This window comes from Coffea eugenioides, chromosome 3 (genome assembly GCF_003713205.1).
Source record: "Coffea eugenioides isolate CCC68of chromosome 3, Ceug_1.0, whole genome shotgun sequence".
NCBI lineage: Eukaryota > Viridiplantae > Streptophyta > Magnoliopsida > Gentianales > Rubiaceae > Coffea > Coffea eugenioides.
In genome coordinates, this window is record NC_040037.1 from 11,883,566 (window position 1) to 11,900,606 (window position 17,041).

General features: G+C 32.3%; 2 protein-coding genes across 2 annotated transcripts; one reads left to right on the plus strand and one right to left on the minus strand.

Annotated features, from left to right (window-relative positions):
• Positions 1–584: 584 nt before the first annotated feature.
• On the minus strand, positions 585–1,976 carry LOC113764646 (UDP-glycosyltransferase 75C1-like). Its single transcript, XM_027308615.1, has one exon. The coding sequence runs from the start codon at positions 1,974–1,976 to the stop codon at positions 585–587; it is 1,392 nt and encodes a 463-aa protein (XP_027164416.1).
• A 2,075-nt stretch (positions 1,977–4,051) lies between these two features.
• Positions 4,052–4,804, plus strand: LOC113766837. Its single transcript, XM_027310998.1, has one exon. It carries the CDS (start codon positions 4,197–4,199, stop codon positions 4,596–4,598), a length of 402 nt encoding a protein of 133 aa, XP_027166799.1. The 5' UTR covers positions 4,052–4,196; the 3' UTR covers positions 4,599–4,804.
• Positions 4,805–17,041: the final 12,237 nt, after the last annotated feature.

Here is a 17,041-nt window from a genome sequence, read left to right on the forward strand (position 1 = left end):
CAACTGGGGCTATAATTTGTTTAAAATACGTCAGAAGTCAATGACTAGGATGTCCTATGTTATTCGGACTCTTCATTTTATCCTAAAGTACCCATGTCGACACGACACGGCACGACACTAGTACTAGTATGGGATATGTGTCCGACAATTCGAAATATTTTTGGACAAATTGATCTTTGTGAGGTCTAATTGCGAAGGAAGAGGAGGAGACATGGGTGAGAAACCCATGGATTGGAAGACTTGTTTCATTGGAATCCTTATTGTACTAGAATCTTTTTGATTTAAGACTTGTTGGTTACCTTAGAATTCTCCAATCCTTAGTGAGCTATGAGCTGTATATTGGCCGTACTGTATAATTCTTGTGTTTAAGAGAAATTTTGCCGTATCCATGTACCCGTGTATGAGTTTTTAGGAGTGTCCTCGTATTTTAATTTTAGACGGATGATGAATTAGATACTTAAATAGATACCCGAGTCGGAGTAACATAGAAGATGTGTATTATTCTATAATGAATTCCATGAATGACAGGTTACATGGACATAGATTGAAAGGCAGCTCTACTGTGAAAAAAAAGGTTCTTTTCCCTATCCCAAACTCTCCAAGAAAAGTTTGAGATTGTTGTGTGAAGATCCATTTTCCTTCACAGCATCCACAGCCAAGCCTCTCCATTTAGCAGCATTTCTTCTTATTTTCTCCCCCTTTTCTCCACATCCCATCACAACACCCAAGCACCTCTTGATCTCCTCTCTCTCCACCAGCGATGCTTCATTAGCCTTTGCTCTTACCCCATTGCCCCAAACTTCCTCAATTAGTTTTGCGTTTGTTGTCTGATCAGAAAATTGTGGGCATCCAATCATTGGTATACCAGCAGTAAGGCTCTCCAATGTTGAATTCCACCCACAGTGCGTGAGAAAACACCCTATAGACTTGTGACAGAGTACTTCCATTTGTGAACACCATGGCACTATTATCCCCTTTCCACTCAGCCCATTTTCCATCATTTCCTTTACTTCTTGGTCTTCATTATCCGATTTTCGGATGACCATCAAATAATCCCAACCAGCTTCTTCTAATCCATGGAAAATCTCAATCTTTTGCTCTTTGTTTAACGTCGCAAGGCTTCCGAACGATACATAAACAACAGAGCGCTCTGGCTTCAAATCCAACCATCGAATATAGTCCTGTTTCGGGCTGTCAAATAAGTCACCACCAACAGACTTGTCTGTTAGATCAGTGCCATCAGAAAAAGCAGAAGGAATCAAAGGTCCAATTGGAATCACATTCATATTAGTTATTGCTCTGAGTGATGCCTGTTCTAAGTCATTAAAAGTATTGACAAGTACACAAGCTTTAGTGTCTTGCTCCAAGATTTTTATATGTTCATGGAGAACAGGCACAGTAGAAGCGAAGTATGGATTAGAAGGCATGATTGTACTGGGCAAGTCAGTACTCAAAAACAATGGAAGATTAGGCAATTTTATTGAAATTGAGGGATCAATTTCACGAACACCATCATACACACCATCCTGGCTGTTGAAGTATCTGAGGTAGATTGCAAATGCAGTAGCACACTGAATCACGAAAAAAACCGACGGTATTTGCATCTCGAAGGCCACTTCTGCCACCCAGGGCAATAAGATTGTGTAGATTAAGCAGGTAACAGGTCGGCCTTCGTCAGACAAAGTCTTGATCAACTCCCTGACGGTTTGGGTGCCGAAGTGTTTCAAGTCAGAAAAAAACCTCCCGCGATCGCGCCTTTTACCGGACTCCTCGTCATCGCAACCATCAGAGAAGGTGGCATAGGAAAGACCATTGTATCTTGGAAGGGCCTTGTTGATGCAGCTAAAGCCATGAACGGTGGTGGCAAAGGTGACTTGTGCACCATTTCGCGCAAGGCTCTTAGCTAGCTGAAGAGTTGGGTTGATGTGACCCTGGACTGGAAGAGCAGTTATGAGAAAGTGCTGAGGCTTCTTCATGATGGTTTGATTAACAATTTGTGAAGAGATTTTGACTGTTTAACTTTGTGGGATACAAATGCAGGAGATAACGAGATTAGTTACTTGTATTTGATGACTTTATAAGTGCCTTGTGATTAGCTTTTATACTTAGTGTTCACAATGTTTGACTTGTCTTGTTCTGTATGTTTAGTGTCTTTGAAAGTTCTCTTGGAAATTGACATATATTGGCTCTATTGGCTGGACTCCTCTACATTGCCGCCCCGCTTTTCCCTTCTCTCCTTACTTTCCAATACAAGTTTGGAACCCTTGTCAAGCACTTCAACATAAAAAAAAGATTTGATAATCAGAATAAAATATGTTCGCAATGAAAAATGAAAAACTTATAGTAAATTTATTCAAACTTGCAGACAAAGGTATGATTTTCAGTTTCAATAGCATTGTTTATTTCATTCAAACGTGGAGACCAAGGCAATGATTTTCATTTTGAATAGCACTAGGTTCATGCTGACCGAAGTCTTGAAACATTTTTTTAAATTGGCAATCTGGAGTTGGGAACGTTACTTGAAGATCAAGAACAAATATGCAACTTCAATTGACATAATTGGTAATACCATGCCTCTTTTGTTGTTTTCACAAGTCAAAAGTTAGTCATTGCTTGTTTTCCAAGTACTATTAGTACATTAATAAGAAATTCGCTTGACACATATAAATTCTATTCCACACGTACAAATGGACAGAATTTGAAAGTCGAACGAGAAACCTCACGGCCACCTAGCTAATATCACTATCAATTGAGCTTATTCTTGAGAATATTTAACCTTTATCTGCAGATTTAGTTGAGGTAGTAGAATCCCGGCAATCGATCCCTTTGTTTTAGCCATCTGCCATGCAAACATGCATGGAAGAAAATCCAAACTAGTGGATCCTTCATTTTCACTACGTGGATTAACCTAATTTTTGAAGATATGTTGTGACTTATGATGTGGCTCCAAGTAATATATTTACACCTTTTGATGTGGAATAAGGAAAATGTCAAGATAAAAAATGTGTTTTTGTTTTAATGGGCTTGGTGAATTTGGAACAATAATATTGTCCTTGTACTTGAACTGTCATCTTGTTGCAATCGCATGTTTCAGCCGTCTTCCGTACTGACCTCAAAAGGAAAGAATGGTTTTTAGCTTTTGGCAAGAACATACATGCAATATTCTACAAATAATAATTGAAAGCCTTCTCTTTTAAGCCGTCCTATCCTTTGGAATCCAATACCAACTTCTTTCTTCCTAACCTTTTGTCAGTGTGGTTATCTGCTAAAAATTATGTCTGTGATAGTATCTCAGTAATTTCTATCCTTAATTTCCTGCTAGAAGCACAATAATGGAAGTAAATTATACCATCTATACTTTACATCTATACTTTTCCATCCTTTGAGACTTGTAGTTAATCACAATAATGTTTCCAAGTATCTCCATTGATCCGTTAAACATGGTAAAAGATTTAATTTTCCTTTAGCTCAGGCATGTGAATCTTTTATTCTCAAACCATGCGAAACTCAAATAATTACTGGATCTTAAACAAAGTTAACGTAGCACAAGAAAAGTTGAACATAAATAGTTTGGATTAGCTATTTTTAGGGGTGTTTTTGAAAAATTTTACTGTAGCAGAGTTTTTTTATAGTATATTTTGAGATATTTTTAGAAAATATTTTGGAATATTTAAAAGTAGAAGAGTTTTTAGAATATATTTTGGTATATTTTTTAAACATTAAAAAAAATTTAGACTACCTTTTAAGTACCTTTTAGAGTACTTTTTAAAAATTTTAATAGTATTTGAAATATTAATTTTTGAAAAACTCAGCAATCCAAACAGAAACTTAGTTGCGTCAAAGTTTAACAGTCAAATAACATAAGCATAGGAGTGAGTTAGTAGCTATTTAGTTAGTTTAATGACTAATTTATGATGAAAAATTATTTAATAGTCAAAAGTCAAAATACACATGACCAGCGACACATCCATAATAATTGTTTATAGTGACACATCATCAATTTACACATGACCATCAGGTTTTCCTTTCTGCACCCAATATAAGCATTGGGCCTATCCAGTGTGCTGATGATAGAATTGGGCCTCAAATAATTGGATCAGATTACAAGAAGACAATGTGAAATGAATACAGCTGAAGCCCCTTACAAAAATGGCCCTTAAATCTCGAAATCCCAAAAATCAACAGCAACACTTAAAATGGGCGGCGCCACCCAGCAGCAGCTCCACCTCCTCCGCATACTCCTCTCCTGCCGGAAAATCACAGCCCAGGTGACGAAACCCATAACAGAATCCATCATAGCCATCGCTTCCACCACCGAGCCAGAGTTCTTACCTCAATTAAAGGCCAAGCAAAATCGTTTCCCGAGATCCCACAATTTCATGGACGCCAAAATCGCGGCCAGAATCGGCGAGAAACTCGGCCTCCGGCTTAAAGAACTCGGGGTTTTGAACGTCGAGATTGATTTCAACGAGGAGCTTCTTAGACCCGTTCATCAACAAAAGTTGGTACGACCCATTTTTCAGAATGTTAAACGAGCTGGGATTAATATTTCCGGTGCTGAGAAGTTGCCGTTCGGAGGATCAGATCATGGATATTGACGATGATGATCCGACGGTGTAGATTGGGTTTGCACGAATTTTCACTGCTACTTAGGTGTACTGGAGCAAATGTACTATGATTTTTTATTTTTTTTTGGAGTGGAGGAGTCATGTATAAAATTTAGTTTATGATTTGTTTCTCATTATTCACTAGTTAACTAGTTCTCCACTAGTTAACTATAGTTTTATTTGGTAATATATGTAAATTTTGTTTTGTTTTAGTATTTGGAAATTGAAACTTAATAGGTAATAAAGATGAACGAGTATCTATATCTATATGCATTGTAGAATGGATTTTTAGCAGAGACCTCTCAATGGCTTCCAAACATCTCATTCTTTTTTTTAGATTTTTGTATTTATTTTAATACATAAAAAGTAATGGGTTATAATCAACCCTATCACCAATTAAATTTAAAATTTAAAACATTCCCACCATCTACTTTATAAACCATTTATAGTTTGTTATTTATACTTTAAATCTTTTTTACTCCTTAATTGAAGATAAATACTCATTCGTATGCTATTTTAATACAATGTTACATTTCTATAATTAAGAAATATTTGTCACCACACTAACCCTATAACCACCCCTACAAATGAGTTTTGTAAATTACAATCACGTTTCAAAAAAAATCACAAATGTACAACTAAATGTAAAGTTGAGGGGGTAAAGTGCAGCTAAATGTAAAGTTATGGCTTCCAAACTTTTCATTCTTTTTTTTAGATTTTTGTATTTATTTTAATACATAAAAAGTAGTGGGTTATAACCAACCCTATCACCAATTAAATTTAAAATTTAAAACATTCCTACCATCTACTTCATAAACTGTTATAGTTTGTTATTTATACTTTAAATCCTTTTTACTCCTTAATTAAAGACAAATGCTCATTCGTATGCTATTTTAATACGATATTACATTTTTATAATTAAAAAATATTTGTCACCACACTAACCCTATAACTACCCCTACAAATGAGCTTTGCAAATTACAAACACGTTTAAAAAAAAATCACAAATGTGCAACTAAATGTAAAGTTGAGGGGGTAAAGTGCAGCTAAATGTAAAGTTAAGGGGTTTACTATATTTAACTCTAAAAAAAATCCCAAGAACGTAATAAGTAGTGGGTTATAGATTTTTGTATTTATTTTAATACATAAAAAGTAGTTGGTTATAACCAACCCTATCACCAGTCAAATTTAAAATTTAAAACTTTCTCATAATCTACTTCATAAATCATTTATAATTTGTTATTTATACTTTAAATCTTTTTTACTCCTTAATTAAAGACAAATGCTCATTCACATGCTATTTTAATACAATTTTAATTCGCAAGCATATAACATGATAAAGAAACAGCAGAACCAATTAGGATTAGATTTTGACCCAAAAAAAAATTAGGCCTAGATGGCACTGGCACGTTGCCGTAACTTGCGATGCCAATTAGGACTATTTAGTGTTTTTTTTTTTTTTGCAAGGAGTTAGGACACTGTAAAGCTTATTTAGGCAAACTTTGCCTCATCGGTGATTTGAGTATCAAGTTATTGAATATACTACAAATTCTATAATATCAGTTTGCTACAAAAAATAATATTTTACTGGTATGTGGTATTTGCGTACGAAATTTCAAAGGTAAATCAAATGTTTTTACTTATACTCTATATAATTTGAATAGTTTTTTAGCGAATATAACCATACTATGCAGGACCATTACTTTGTACAATTGGAGCTAGCAAAGTGTATATCAATCACAATTTAAATTTTGCTTGATACCTGCACAGTTGGTGAGTTCCATCAGTAGCACTACATCAAACTTTTAATGTTGTTTCATACTCTTATCAACATGTATTTCAAAAAATTGTAGGTTTGAAAATGATACATGTGCTCGAAAGTTAGTTACATGGTTGAGGTCAAGCAATTTTACAACATCACAAGCATTGTTGATAGCAAATTCAAAGAGAATATGGATATCCGAATATACAATCATGCGTACGGTAAACTTACTCTATTTAATTTAATTACTGCACAAATTTTTTAAATTTATAATCATAACCTATACCTTCTTTCATTCTTACTAGGTTAAATATTTTCGAATACTTGCTTACATTCAGAGCATTAACATAGAAAACATGTTCTATGAGCTATGCAAAAATTGTGGATAACTATGTGAAGGTCGTTTTTTCAAAAACAGTGTGTATGCATTGTAATGACGTGGTCGACACTGTTGTTAGGTAATTAATTTCATGTACCTTTAATTTCAACAAATTTTTCTGTATTGTATATAACATTTTATTTGTCAAACAGGTACAATGTTAACATATAAATCAAAGATTCCAGTGGTAACATGCATCTTAATCTACAGGACAGACATGCACGATTCGTATTTGATTGTAATGCTTCTTATCTTAGAAAATTACAAAGAAAGGTAGAATTTCTTGATATATGTTTATTTTTTATAATACTATTTATAAACTATGTAAAAAAAATACACTAATTTTGAATTTCGCACGTACTTAATTCTCAGGACAATGGTGATAGGTTGTTCAACCAACGAATCAATTCATGCAAAGATCGTGCATTTTCATTTGTAGTACGCATTCCACAAAATTCAACAGAATTAATTAAATCACCAATTTTGGCTTTCGTACTAAAAGTTGATTGGTGTGAAGAGTGTTCGTACCTTCATGCAAGATTATCAAATCGAATGCATAATATTTGTAAGTATTTTATTTTAACAACATTTAATTACATTCATTTTTATTCATATATCATTCATTTTCTAATATAAATTTCTATTATTTTTTCAGGATCTATCTTCCAAAAAAAGGTAATTTTTGAATAATATACATATTGTATCATATTTCAAACTATTTTTAGACAGATATTATATTTTAATTGTGTTGGTACAACTTTTTAACATTTTTTAATTCACCATTTTATCTTCATTTTTTCAGTAATGTCAGCACCGTGTGTAACACGGGTATTCACACTAGTTAAAATTATGTAAAGAAGGGATGGGTTGGATTAGGGGTGCAAACGAGTTGAGTCAAGTCAAATTTTGGCCTAATTAAGTCGAGTCTTACCTTACTTTTATTGAACTCGAGCTCGACGAGCTGACAATTTTGAAACTCGAACTCGAGCTCGAATTCGAAAAAAAAAAATAATTATTTTATTTTTTAAAAAAATAAATAAAATAATATTTTTCTTAATAAATAATAAAATATTAAGGATATATATGTAATTTTATTATTAAAATAAAAAATAAAAAAACATATATATATATATATAAATATATATATATATAAATACTCAAACTCGCGAGCCGCTCGCGAGCTAACAAGCTTAATATTTTGAACTCGAATTCGAGCTCAAGTTAGACTCGAATTCGATATTGATCGAACTCGACTCGAACCGCTCGCGAGTTGCTCGGTTCGTTTGCACCCATAAGTTGGGTGTTGTAGAAGGAAGGAGCGTGAGTGAAAAAGGAGTGTAAATAAGATATCTTCTTTACAAAAAAGAAAAACTAAAAAATATATTACAATTATGTGAGCCAAAAAAAAGGTAGGATTGTTAAAATTATGTGAAAAGTTTTGATTGGTTTGGATTTTACTTCTTGAAATTAAAAGGAATACTTATAATACGGAATGATTAATTTGCTTTTGCGATCAATTTAGAATCAAGGTCACATCATTTGAAGTTCGATTCTAGATGTCCACATAAAAGCCACACTTCTATATGAGAAATAATGGCTGATGACGGATCCTCTATCTAATATTTTGTGTCCACTTTCTTATCCAATGCAAAACTAAGTAATTCCACTTATTATATCTGCTGATATGACACATAAAAAAGAAAGGCTATTTGGCTGCCTTATTGGACAGAGGTTCCCAAAATTGTTTGCTTTCACTTACACCAAAAAGAAAAAAAATTGTTTTGTTGAAGAACTTCCTTCGTCTTCTAGGCAAAAAACGGTGGCAACAGGTTTTGGAAATTGTAACAGTAGCAATAAGGTTTTGAGAATTGTAACAAATTTGTGTAAATAAAGGAAATCCAAAAAAGAAGAAAGAAGAAGAAGAAGCATAAGACAGCCAAACAGTTTTTCTTTTTTATGTGCCACATCAGCAGATATAATAAGTGGAACTACATAGTTTTGCATTGGACAGGAAAGTGAACACAAAATATTGAACAGAGGATCCCGTCTGCTTTTAAGAGGCTCAAATGTCATTGCATAGCTATAATAGTCTTAGGCCCATTTGGACAGTCATTTTCTGCCAAAAAATTGCGTCGTTTTCCGTGATCACATTTTTCTATTACCTTTTTTCTCATATACATCAAATCGCTACAGTAATTTTTCTACAAAAAATCCAAGAAAATGCAATCCAAACAAGGCCTAATGATGGTGTTGATTTATTGCTGCCCAACTGATGTTGTTGATTCCGAATAGCTTATTCTTAGTAGTTGTCAAATGAACCCAATGATGGTTTTTCATCATATGCCCATCCATCAATTGGGCAGGATGGCTTCACTTATTTGTGATTTGACCTTGGAATCAACTGAATTTTAAGTTAAGAACCCATTAGCAGGTTTCTTAAATTTCAGCTGACATACAAAGGCTGCTAAATCACATTTTACCTTGTGCCCAAAGAGGGGTTCTATACTCATTCTTGATCAATTACTAGGCATGTCAAATAATTAGTTCAAATCCAAACAAAAATATTTCCGATCATGATGCCTCTGGCTGGGTATCGCATTACCATTCTTTCTTTCAACAAATTTAAAGGAAAAAAAAGGGGGTAGTTGGGCTGTTGACTTTTTCAATGTAATCAAAGTCAATGAGAAGATTTCTTTTGATTATATAGAAACAAAAAATGTTGTTGGTCTGTTAAACTGATCCCTCAGCATCAACTGGATAGGATGAAATTGTTGTAAGGATGTCCAAATCCAGCTTGGATGGCCCATCCTCGCTCCCGTGTACAAATAAGCGCAATTGGGTGCGAGCCCATATGTTGTTTCATCCGTATAATGACTGCCAAACTAGCACACGGATTTATATTTCAATTCAAAACAATACTTATAGTATAGAATAAAGTATATGAAAAAATAAAAAATTCAAAGAAGTGTATGTTTAACATGTTAAAAAAAAGATTTATTTCGTAAGTCAAAATGGACTTTCTTAATTTTAATATCTTAAATAAGTTGAAACCAAATTTTGTTAACCTATTATCTGTCAATAGATGATAATAATTTAATTTATAATACTTTACATGATAGAGCAATTGTAAACTTATTTATCAATATATCATGTTATACCCATATATCAAAGTTTTTAACATAAAAAAATATAAAGTATAACTAATTCATTTTCCTCAATTTTAGAAAATTTTTCTCTCATCTTGTAATCCTAAAATTGTTGAGTGCTTATAGAATAATGTTCTACATGAATTTTAATATAGATTTAAAATAATCTTTGTAAGATCTATTTTTAAAATTTTCAAAATTATTAAATACTATCATCCTTTTCATCATCTCTTACCTGTTAACTAGCTATCTGCTGCCTTCTATGACTTTCAGACCTTTTACCACGATGCCATCTTTCTTGTCATTTCCCTACGATCCTATTCTTTCTTCTCCCCAATGTTGTTAAACTCGGACCAGATAGCGACTCAGCTAAACTATTCGATCAGGGGTGAACTAGTCGGATCGAATGGACTGTTCTTAAAAACCCTTCGACATCAACATGATGTCATAATTATTTTATATTTTTATAAGTTTCAGAAATATTGAAATTAAGTTCTTGGTTATATTCGACCAATCATACAAAATGTTCCAAAAATATTAGACTTATAATCAAATATACACCTAATAAATATAAATAAAAATGTAAATTCATGACTAAACTATGTCCATTTACCAAAACTAATTCAAAAACTAAATTAAAATAAATTAATGCAAGTTGGAATCATTGATGCTAAATTTATAAGATAATAGGGATGGAATATCTTGATTTAGAAATCATTTAGGAAAGTGAGTGATTTTGGTATTTACATTAAGGGGGTGGCATTTTCATATTCCTATTAATAAATGAAAGTATTACAATTTCGGTAACTCAAATTATGTTTGAGAAAAGCAAGAAAGAAAAGTTTGAGAACCAGGTCAACCAGTCGAATCGAGACACAAGTTTAACTGATTTTTGACGGTTTTGATTGGTTTTTTACCAAAGTGATTTTGTGCTATAAACCAACTCCGGAAGAAGGCCGGTTCACGATCTAACCAATCAAACCGATCGGTCCGGTTCGGATCTAACAACACTGCTTCTACCCTCCCTTCGTCCAATCTTATAGTATTTTACCTTTCTTTTTCGACTTTTCTCACCACTCTTTAATTCTTTGCTATTCTCTTTCTCTCGCCTATAGCTAGTCTCTGACTTTCTATTTTTGCTACCCAATTTCTTATTCTTTTCCCTTCACCATTCTCCCCAACCCCTTTAAATCCATAATTTGTTTTTTAGGCTAGTAGTACTTTGTTTTCTATTTTGTGATTTCATAATTTAGAATTCACAAATGGTACCATTATTGATATTTTAAATCCATGACCAATGAATATTATTTTCTTTTTGTTTTCTATATAATTTACCCTTTTAGTTAGGATTACTAAGTTGAAAAATAAAATATTATTATTTACTTTTTTACTTTTAGTAGGGTTGGTGAATTTTCTCTTTATTTACCCTCACATTAATAAATTTCAAATCAAATTCCTATATAAGTGGGCCACTTCTTACTTTTAAATTCAAAAGACATGACAGGATATATAACAATTTAAAAAAATTAAAAATTCTATATAAAAAAAAGAATGAGGAGTTATGAGCATTTTGATTTAACCATTCTAAAATCTCTTCCTGCAATACATATAGATATAGATTTCTATCTGTCTAACTATTAGGGCAAAGACTTAAGTAGACCCAATCTATAACCTCACCTATAGATTGATTAGTTCAAAATTTGTCATATACCAAATCAAACATTAAATGCACAATAAAGATATGACAAAATTTGGATTACTAAGTTTCGTAGATAAGCTCTACCAAGTTTTTGCCGCCTATTAGGAACCAACCCATAAAAGGAAAGGAACCCCCTAAAACTCCCATCCAGAAAAAAAAAAAAGAAATACAAAGAATAAACACATTAAAGTAAAGTGAAATTGATTGCTCCAAACAACCATGATATCATTTGTTTTTTACAAAAAAATAAATAAATAAAAAACTATGATATCATTTTTTATTTCTTTTGTGCCTTATTGATGTAAAGAATGAAAGGTATCGACACATTGAGAAGAATGTACTGTTAGTGCATTAGTTTTGCGAAGCATACACTCACTATTGTAGAAAAAAATGCAACAAAATCACGTAATCGTCTACAACTGGATATCCTAGGATGGATATTGATCATTTTTTCTCTCCTGCAAAAGTTCTATAGTTCTACTAGTGTGAAAACGAGTGGAATGAAAAAAACTGTACTCGAATATCCTCTTCGCCTAATCGTATTACTAAAATAAACAAAATCTTGCGAATTCGTGTGCGTATTGTTGTTTGCAATATTGATGTCCCAATATTGATTGGCTTATGTCAGGCACAAGGAATTGAGTTATTAAACAAGTGATAAATTGTTGAAAATTTCTTGAACCATAAAATAGTAGATGGGTCTTTTGTTTCAAAACGTTTACGGCACTTGTTTTATAGTTTGATTAGGATGGTTTTAATTCAATTATTATTTTTTTTATAAGAGAACCCGCAGCTGTTACCCAAAAGTATGTATTGGGTAAACTCTATTTCGTACAATAGTCCGTCAACCACATGAAGGGATAAGGTGCACTAGACAAATCCTATGTGATGGGCAGATGTCCTAGAAAAGATTTGAATCCGAATTGGCAAGAAGATATGGTACCTACTCCACAATTTCAGCTAAATCAAGGGACTTAATTCGAGTATTTGGCCACGCCTGTTTCAACTTGGATTATTTCTTTGGGCAATTTGGCAACGATTGCTTGACAGATAATTTTAGTGGCACGGAAAAGGGAAAAAGCTTTCCCACTGTTGCAATTTGCAAACCAGCTGTGGCAAACTTGTTGATCTAGATAGATAAGGAAAACAATAATGGGGGCACATATCATTTTACGAGCTTGAATTTTTGAAAGATTAGCAGTTCGCAATTGGGCTTTTATATATATATGTGTGTGTATATATATATATATATCACTTTGTAGAGTGATTGTGACAATAATTGATTGTTGTAAATTGTTCAAATTCAAGTGTTTGTCTCATAAGTACCCACCCGTAAAACAGAGTTCATGCATTCGCTTTTTCTGAAAAATGAAGTTAAATCAGAGAATTGTCTAATGTCAGAGGTGATAACAATGGATGTGCATTCAAATGGTAAACCAAGTGCAGAAATTGTATACCAATGAGTGTGGACATATTCCTAGTTGGATAAGCCCAAGTTTTATGCAAATGAGACCTGTTAATTAATGCTAAATTGATTTATTTCCGCATTCGACCAATTTTGGCGTATGCTCCAAAATCTAAGAAAAATTAATACTGTAAGAGTTAATAGATATGCATGTCTTTAATATATATATAAAAGTTTTCAGTAAAGAAAATTTCCAAGTAATTGGTTTTCTAGTTCTAGAGATCTAGATCTTAATCATTTGAACACTTTTTCCAATTCCAATGTGCACAAGTTACTAACAATCAGTAACCAACATGATCAGAAGTTGTAATTTGTTAGGCTTGAGCAGGAAAATTTGATTTTTCTCTGTGGCTGAATATTCTAGCAAAGCAAGATGATCTTAGATCGAAGAAAATGACGAAAGTGAATATGTCTCTAGACAAGCAAAGCCAACAGCACAAGGACAATCACAAGGTCCACAGGAATTCTGTTCTGTCGTATACTCCTGTATTTGTCTAAATTAATTGGGTGCGCGTGCTCTTTCCGTTCTTTCCGTGTCGGAAAAAAACAAGGACAATCACAAGGTTGACAGATCATGCATGCATGGACCAGAAAGTCTCACTCTCGAAGACTAGATGAGTAAAGCTGTGAACTGAAACCACATGCGACTGCATCACCACCATTTGTGGAAATGGCTGCGTTTGCTGTCTATTCTCCCTTTGTGTCTCTTCATATTCATTGAAAACGGTGGCACGATGCGTCGCCTCAATCGGACGTGTAAATGGATGAGCAGCATCTACAGTCACAGTTTAGATTGTTAAGGTGCAATTAATTGTATGAATGGATTTGATTTGAAGTCAGATAGGGGGATTGATTTTGCAACAGAAATTTTAAGAAATGTCAAAATTTGTTTTATTTTTGCACAGTGTTATCTTAATGTCCACATTTGTTTTGTTTGTACTTATATTTATTGTGATATTATTTACATTGTATAATATGACTGAGATAGGTGATATATTGTAAAAATCCCAGTACAAAGGCCTGAGCAAATGGATAAACAAATAAGGTGGAAAGCAAAATGCTGTAGAAATTAGATAGCAGTGGGATTTGAATTAATATAGACCAACGAGTTTCTATATCTATGTTCAGGTTGTATTATACATATTTGTTACATTTGAGTATCTAAAAAGCTAATTATTGTTGAGTGGCTACAAAGAGTATCTAATACGATTAGGAAGAATTGATAACTAAAACAAAGTATCAAATCATATATATATATAATAAAGTCGTATTCTCATTCTTATCGCTTTATACTTTCTCTTTCCTACATGGCTTAACGACAGGACAAGTGGTTTCAACATGCTCTATAAAATAACATACGCTCTTCCATCTCTCTCTTCTTTTGCCTTTGTTCATTTATTCCATGATTTTCACTTTTTTTTTTTTAAAATAACCTATGCTATATATGGAGCTTATCTCTCTCTTTTCATAAGTACGAAATCAATTATCAATATCTATCTAAATTAAATCATATATATATAATAAAGTCGTATTTTCATTCTTATCGTTTTATGCTTTTTCTTCCCTATGTGGTTTAACAACAGGGCAAGTGGTTTCAACACGCTCTATAAAATAACCTACGCTCTTCCATCTCTCTCTTCTTTTGCCTTTGTTCATTTATTCCATGATTTCCACCTTTTTTCAAAAAAAAATAACCTATGCTCTATATGGAGCTTATCTCTCTCTTTTCATAAGCACGAAATCAATTATCAATATCTATCTAAATTAAATTTCAAATGTAAAACCATTCTTATCATCCATGTATGACTTATAAAACCGTCCTTAGCATTCTATCCTATATTCGCGGCCGATTATCATTCTATCATAATCATATATTTGCGGCTGCTTGCTCCTCTTTTGGTTTGTGAACTTCTAGGTATAATAACAAGGTATGACCCGTATAATTTCTTTAGCATGCACGCCTTAGTAAAACTATTTTTTATTATCATCTTTTTATATTCTTATCAATATCTCTTTATATCCTTATCAATCCTTATTTCCTACCCAAAGTAATGTACTCTAAGCAACTTAAATTAAGATAAAACTAGTTTTAATATTCTTATCAATATCTTTTTATATCCCTATCAATTCTTATTTCCTACCCAAAGTTACGTACTTTCAGCAATTTAAATTAAGATAAAACTAATTTTAATATTTTTATCAATATGTCTTTATATGCTTATCAATTCTTATGCCTACATATAGCCTCTTTATATGGTTAGGTATTTCCAGTGTAAGCGGTTGGTACATTAAAGCATTAATTTTGGGTTTCCACTCCTCTTGATTATCAGGTAAATCTTCCTTCGTTACAATTTTTCTTTTTTAAAAAGACATGTTCATCTTCACTTGTAAGAATTTAGTAACATATCTTGAATTTTGTGTGTTTTGGTTTTATTTTCTATTTGTTTTGTATGAAGAGATAGGATTTAAAATAGTATTTTCATCGTAAGTTTTCATATAGAAACATGTTAGATGTTTCAACCGAATTGGACAACATTCATATGCTATAGGATGCATGTTAGATGTTTGTTAATTTGCCTTTGTTTCGTTTGTCCAAGGTACTGGGCTTGTAGCTGATGCTGTGGATCCTTACTCAGCGCATACTCCAAGAGTTGAATTTGTTATTTTCTCCAGCCTTTTTTTCCCAACCACATGTAAATCTATTAGTCACTTTAGTTGAACTATCTATTCTATGTTTTTCACTGCTGTTAAACATTCATATTATAAGCATTTGGCCTATGCCTCTTGAGTGATCATGAACTGAAAGGGGCAAATTTATTTTCATTCCTTTTGCGAAGACAAAATGTCTACTAAATTTTCATCTTGAATTGTGAGTGATGATGGGTTTTGTTGTCCAGAATTGTAAATACAATTTGTAACTACAATCTGGAACAGTTTCATCTTGAATTGTTCAATTTTATGGAAGTAAATGCTATTGTTGATTACGTCCCATGTTATTCTTAAATTTTTAATAATCAATTGACGAAGATATTTCTTCAGAAATTTTGTATCTTTAGCTATTATTGCTGTTAGTTACTTTAGTTGAACTATGTTTTCTATGTCTTCCACTGTTGTTAAATATTCATATTATAAGCATTTGGCCTATGCCTCTTGAGTAATCATGAACTGAAATGGGAAAATTTATTCTGGTTCCTTTTGTGAAATTTATGTATACTGGTGTTCAAGGGTCAATGCAACAAGATTTTCATGGGCATAATATATAGTCAACTAAGTCTACAAATACAATTTAATATAAAAGTATTACCCACTTTAATACATCAAATACCATAAATAGTCTGGCTAATTAAATGTACAATATTTTATTTTAGCACGAGGAAGTAGATTTAATATAGTATTTTACTTTCTTAATCTATAATATTTATGTATTGTCTTACACAATTTTGAATGTGATAAATCATTAATTTTTTTATACTTAGTTGTCTTGCTTTGCTATCATGCAGTGATAATGGAAAATCTATAAATGCTGATTTGCACTGATAAATGGAGGAGAATGTTCAAACAGAAGAAAAACGAAAAAAAGTTTCTGAAGAATAGAACATTATTTGATACTATTTACTGCACTTTTTATTTCTTTTCAAGTTTTTGAATGTTATGGTATTGTCGAATGTTATTTTTTCATTTTTGAATTATTATTCACTGAATTAGATTTTCACATTTATATTATAAGAATACTTTATATTATGATGCGCACATAGTAATATACTTAAGAAAGATTATACTAGAATATACATTAAGTTTGTATTTCATATCGACATTTTTATAAAATTGACTAAATAGTTTATTATTTTTTGAAGATTCCCGTTCAACAAACGGGTACAAAACTAGTTCAATTTATAATGTAAAACTACTTGTCCATTTTTTCTCATATATGTAAATGAATAAATCTTATATATAGTATCAATGTATACACTATTGTTGTTAGA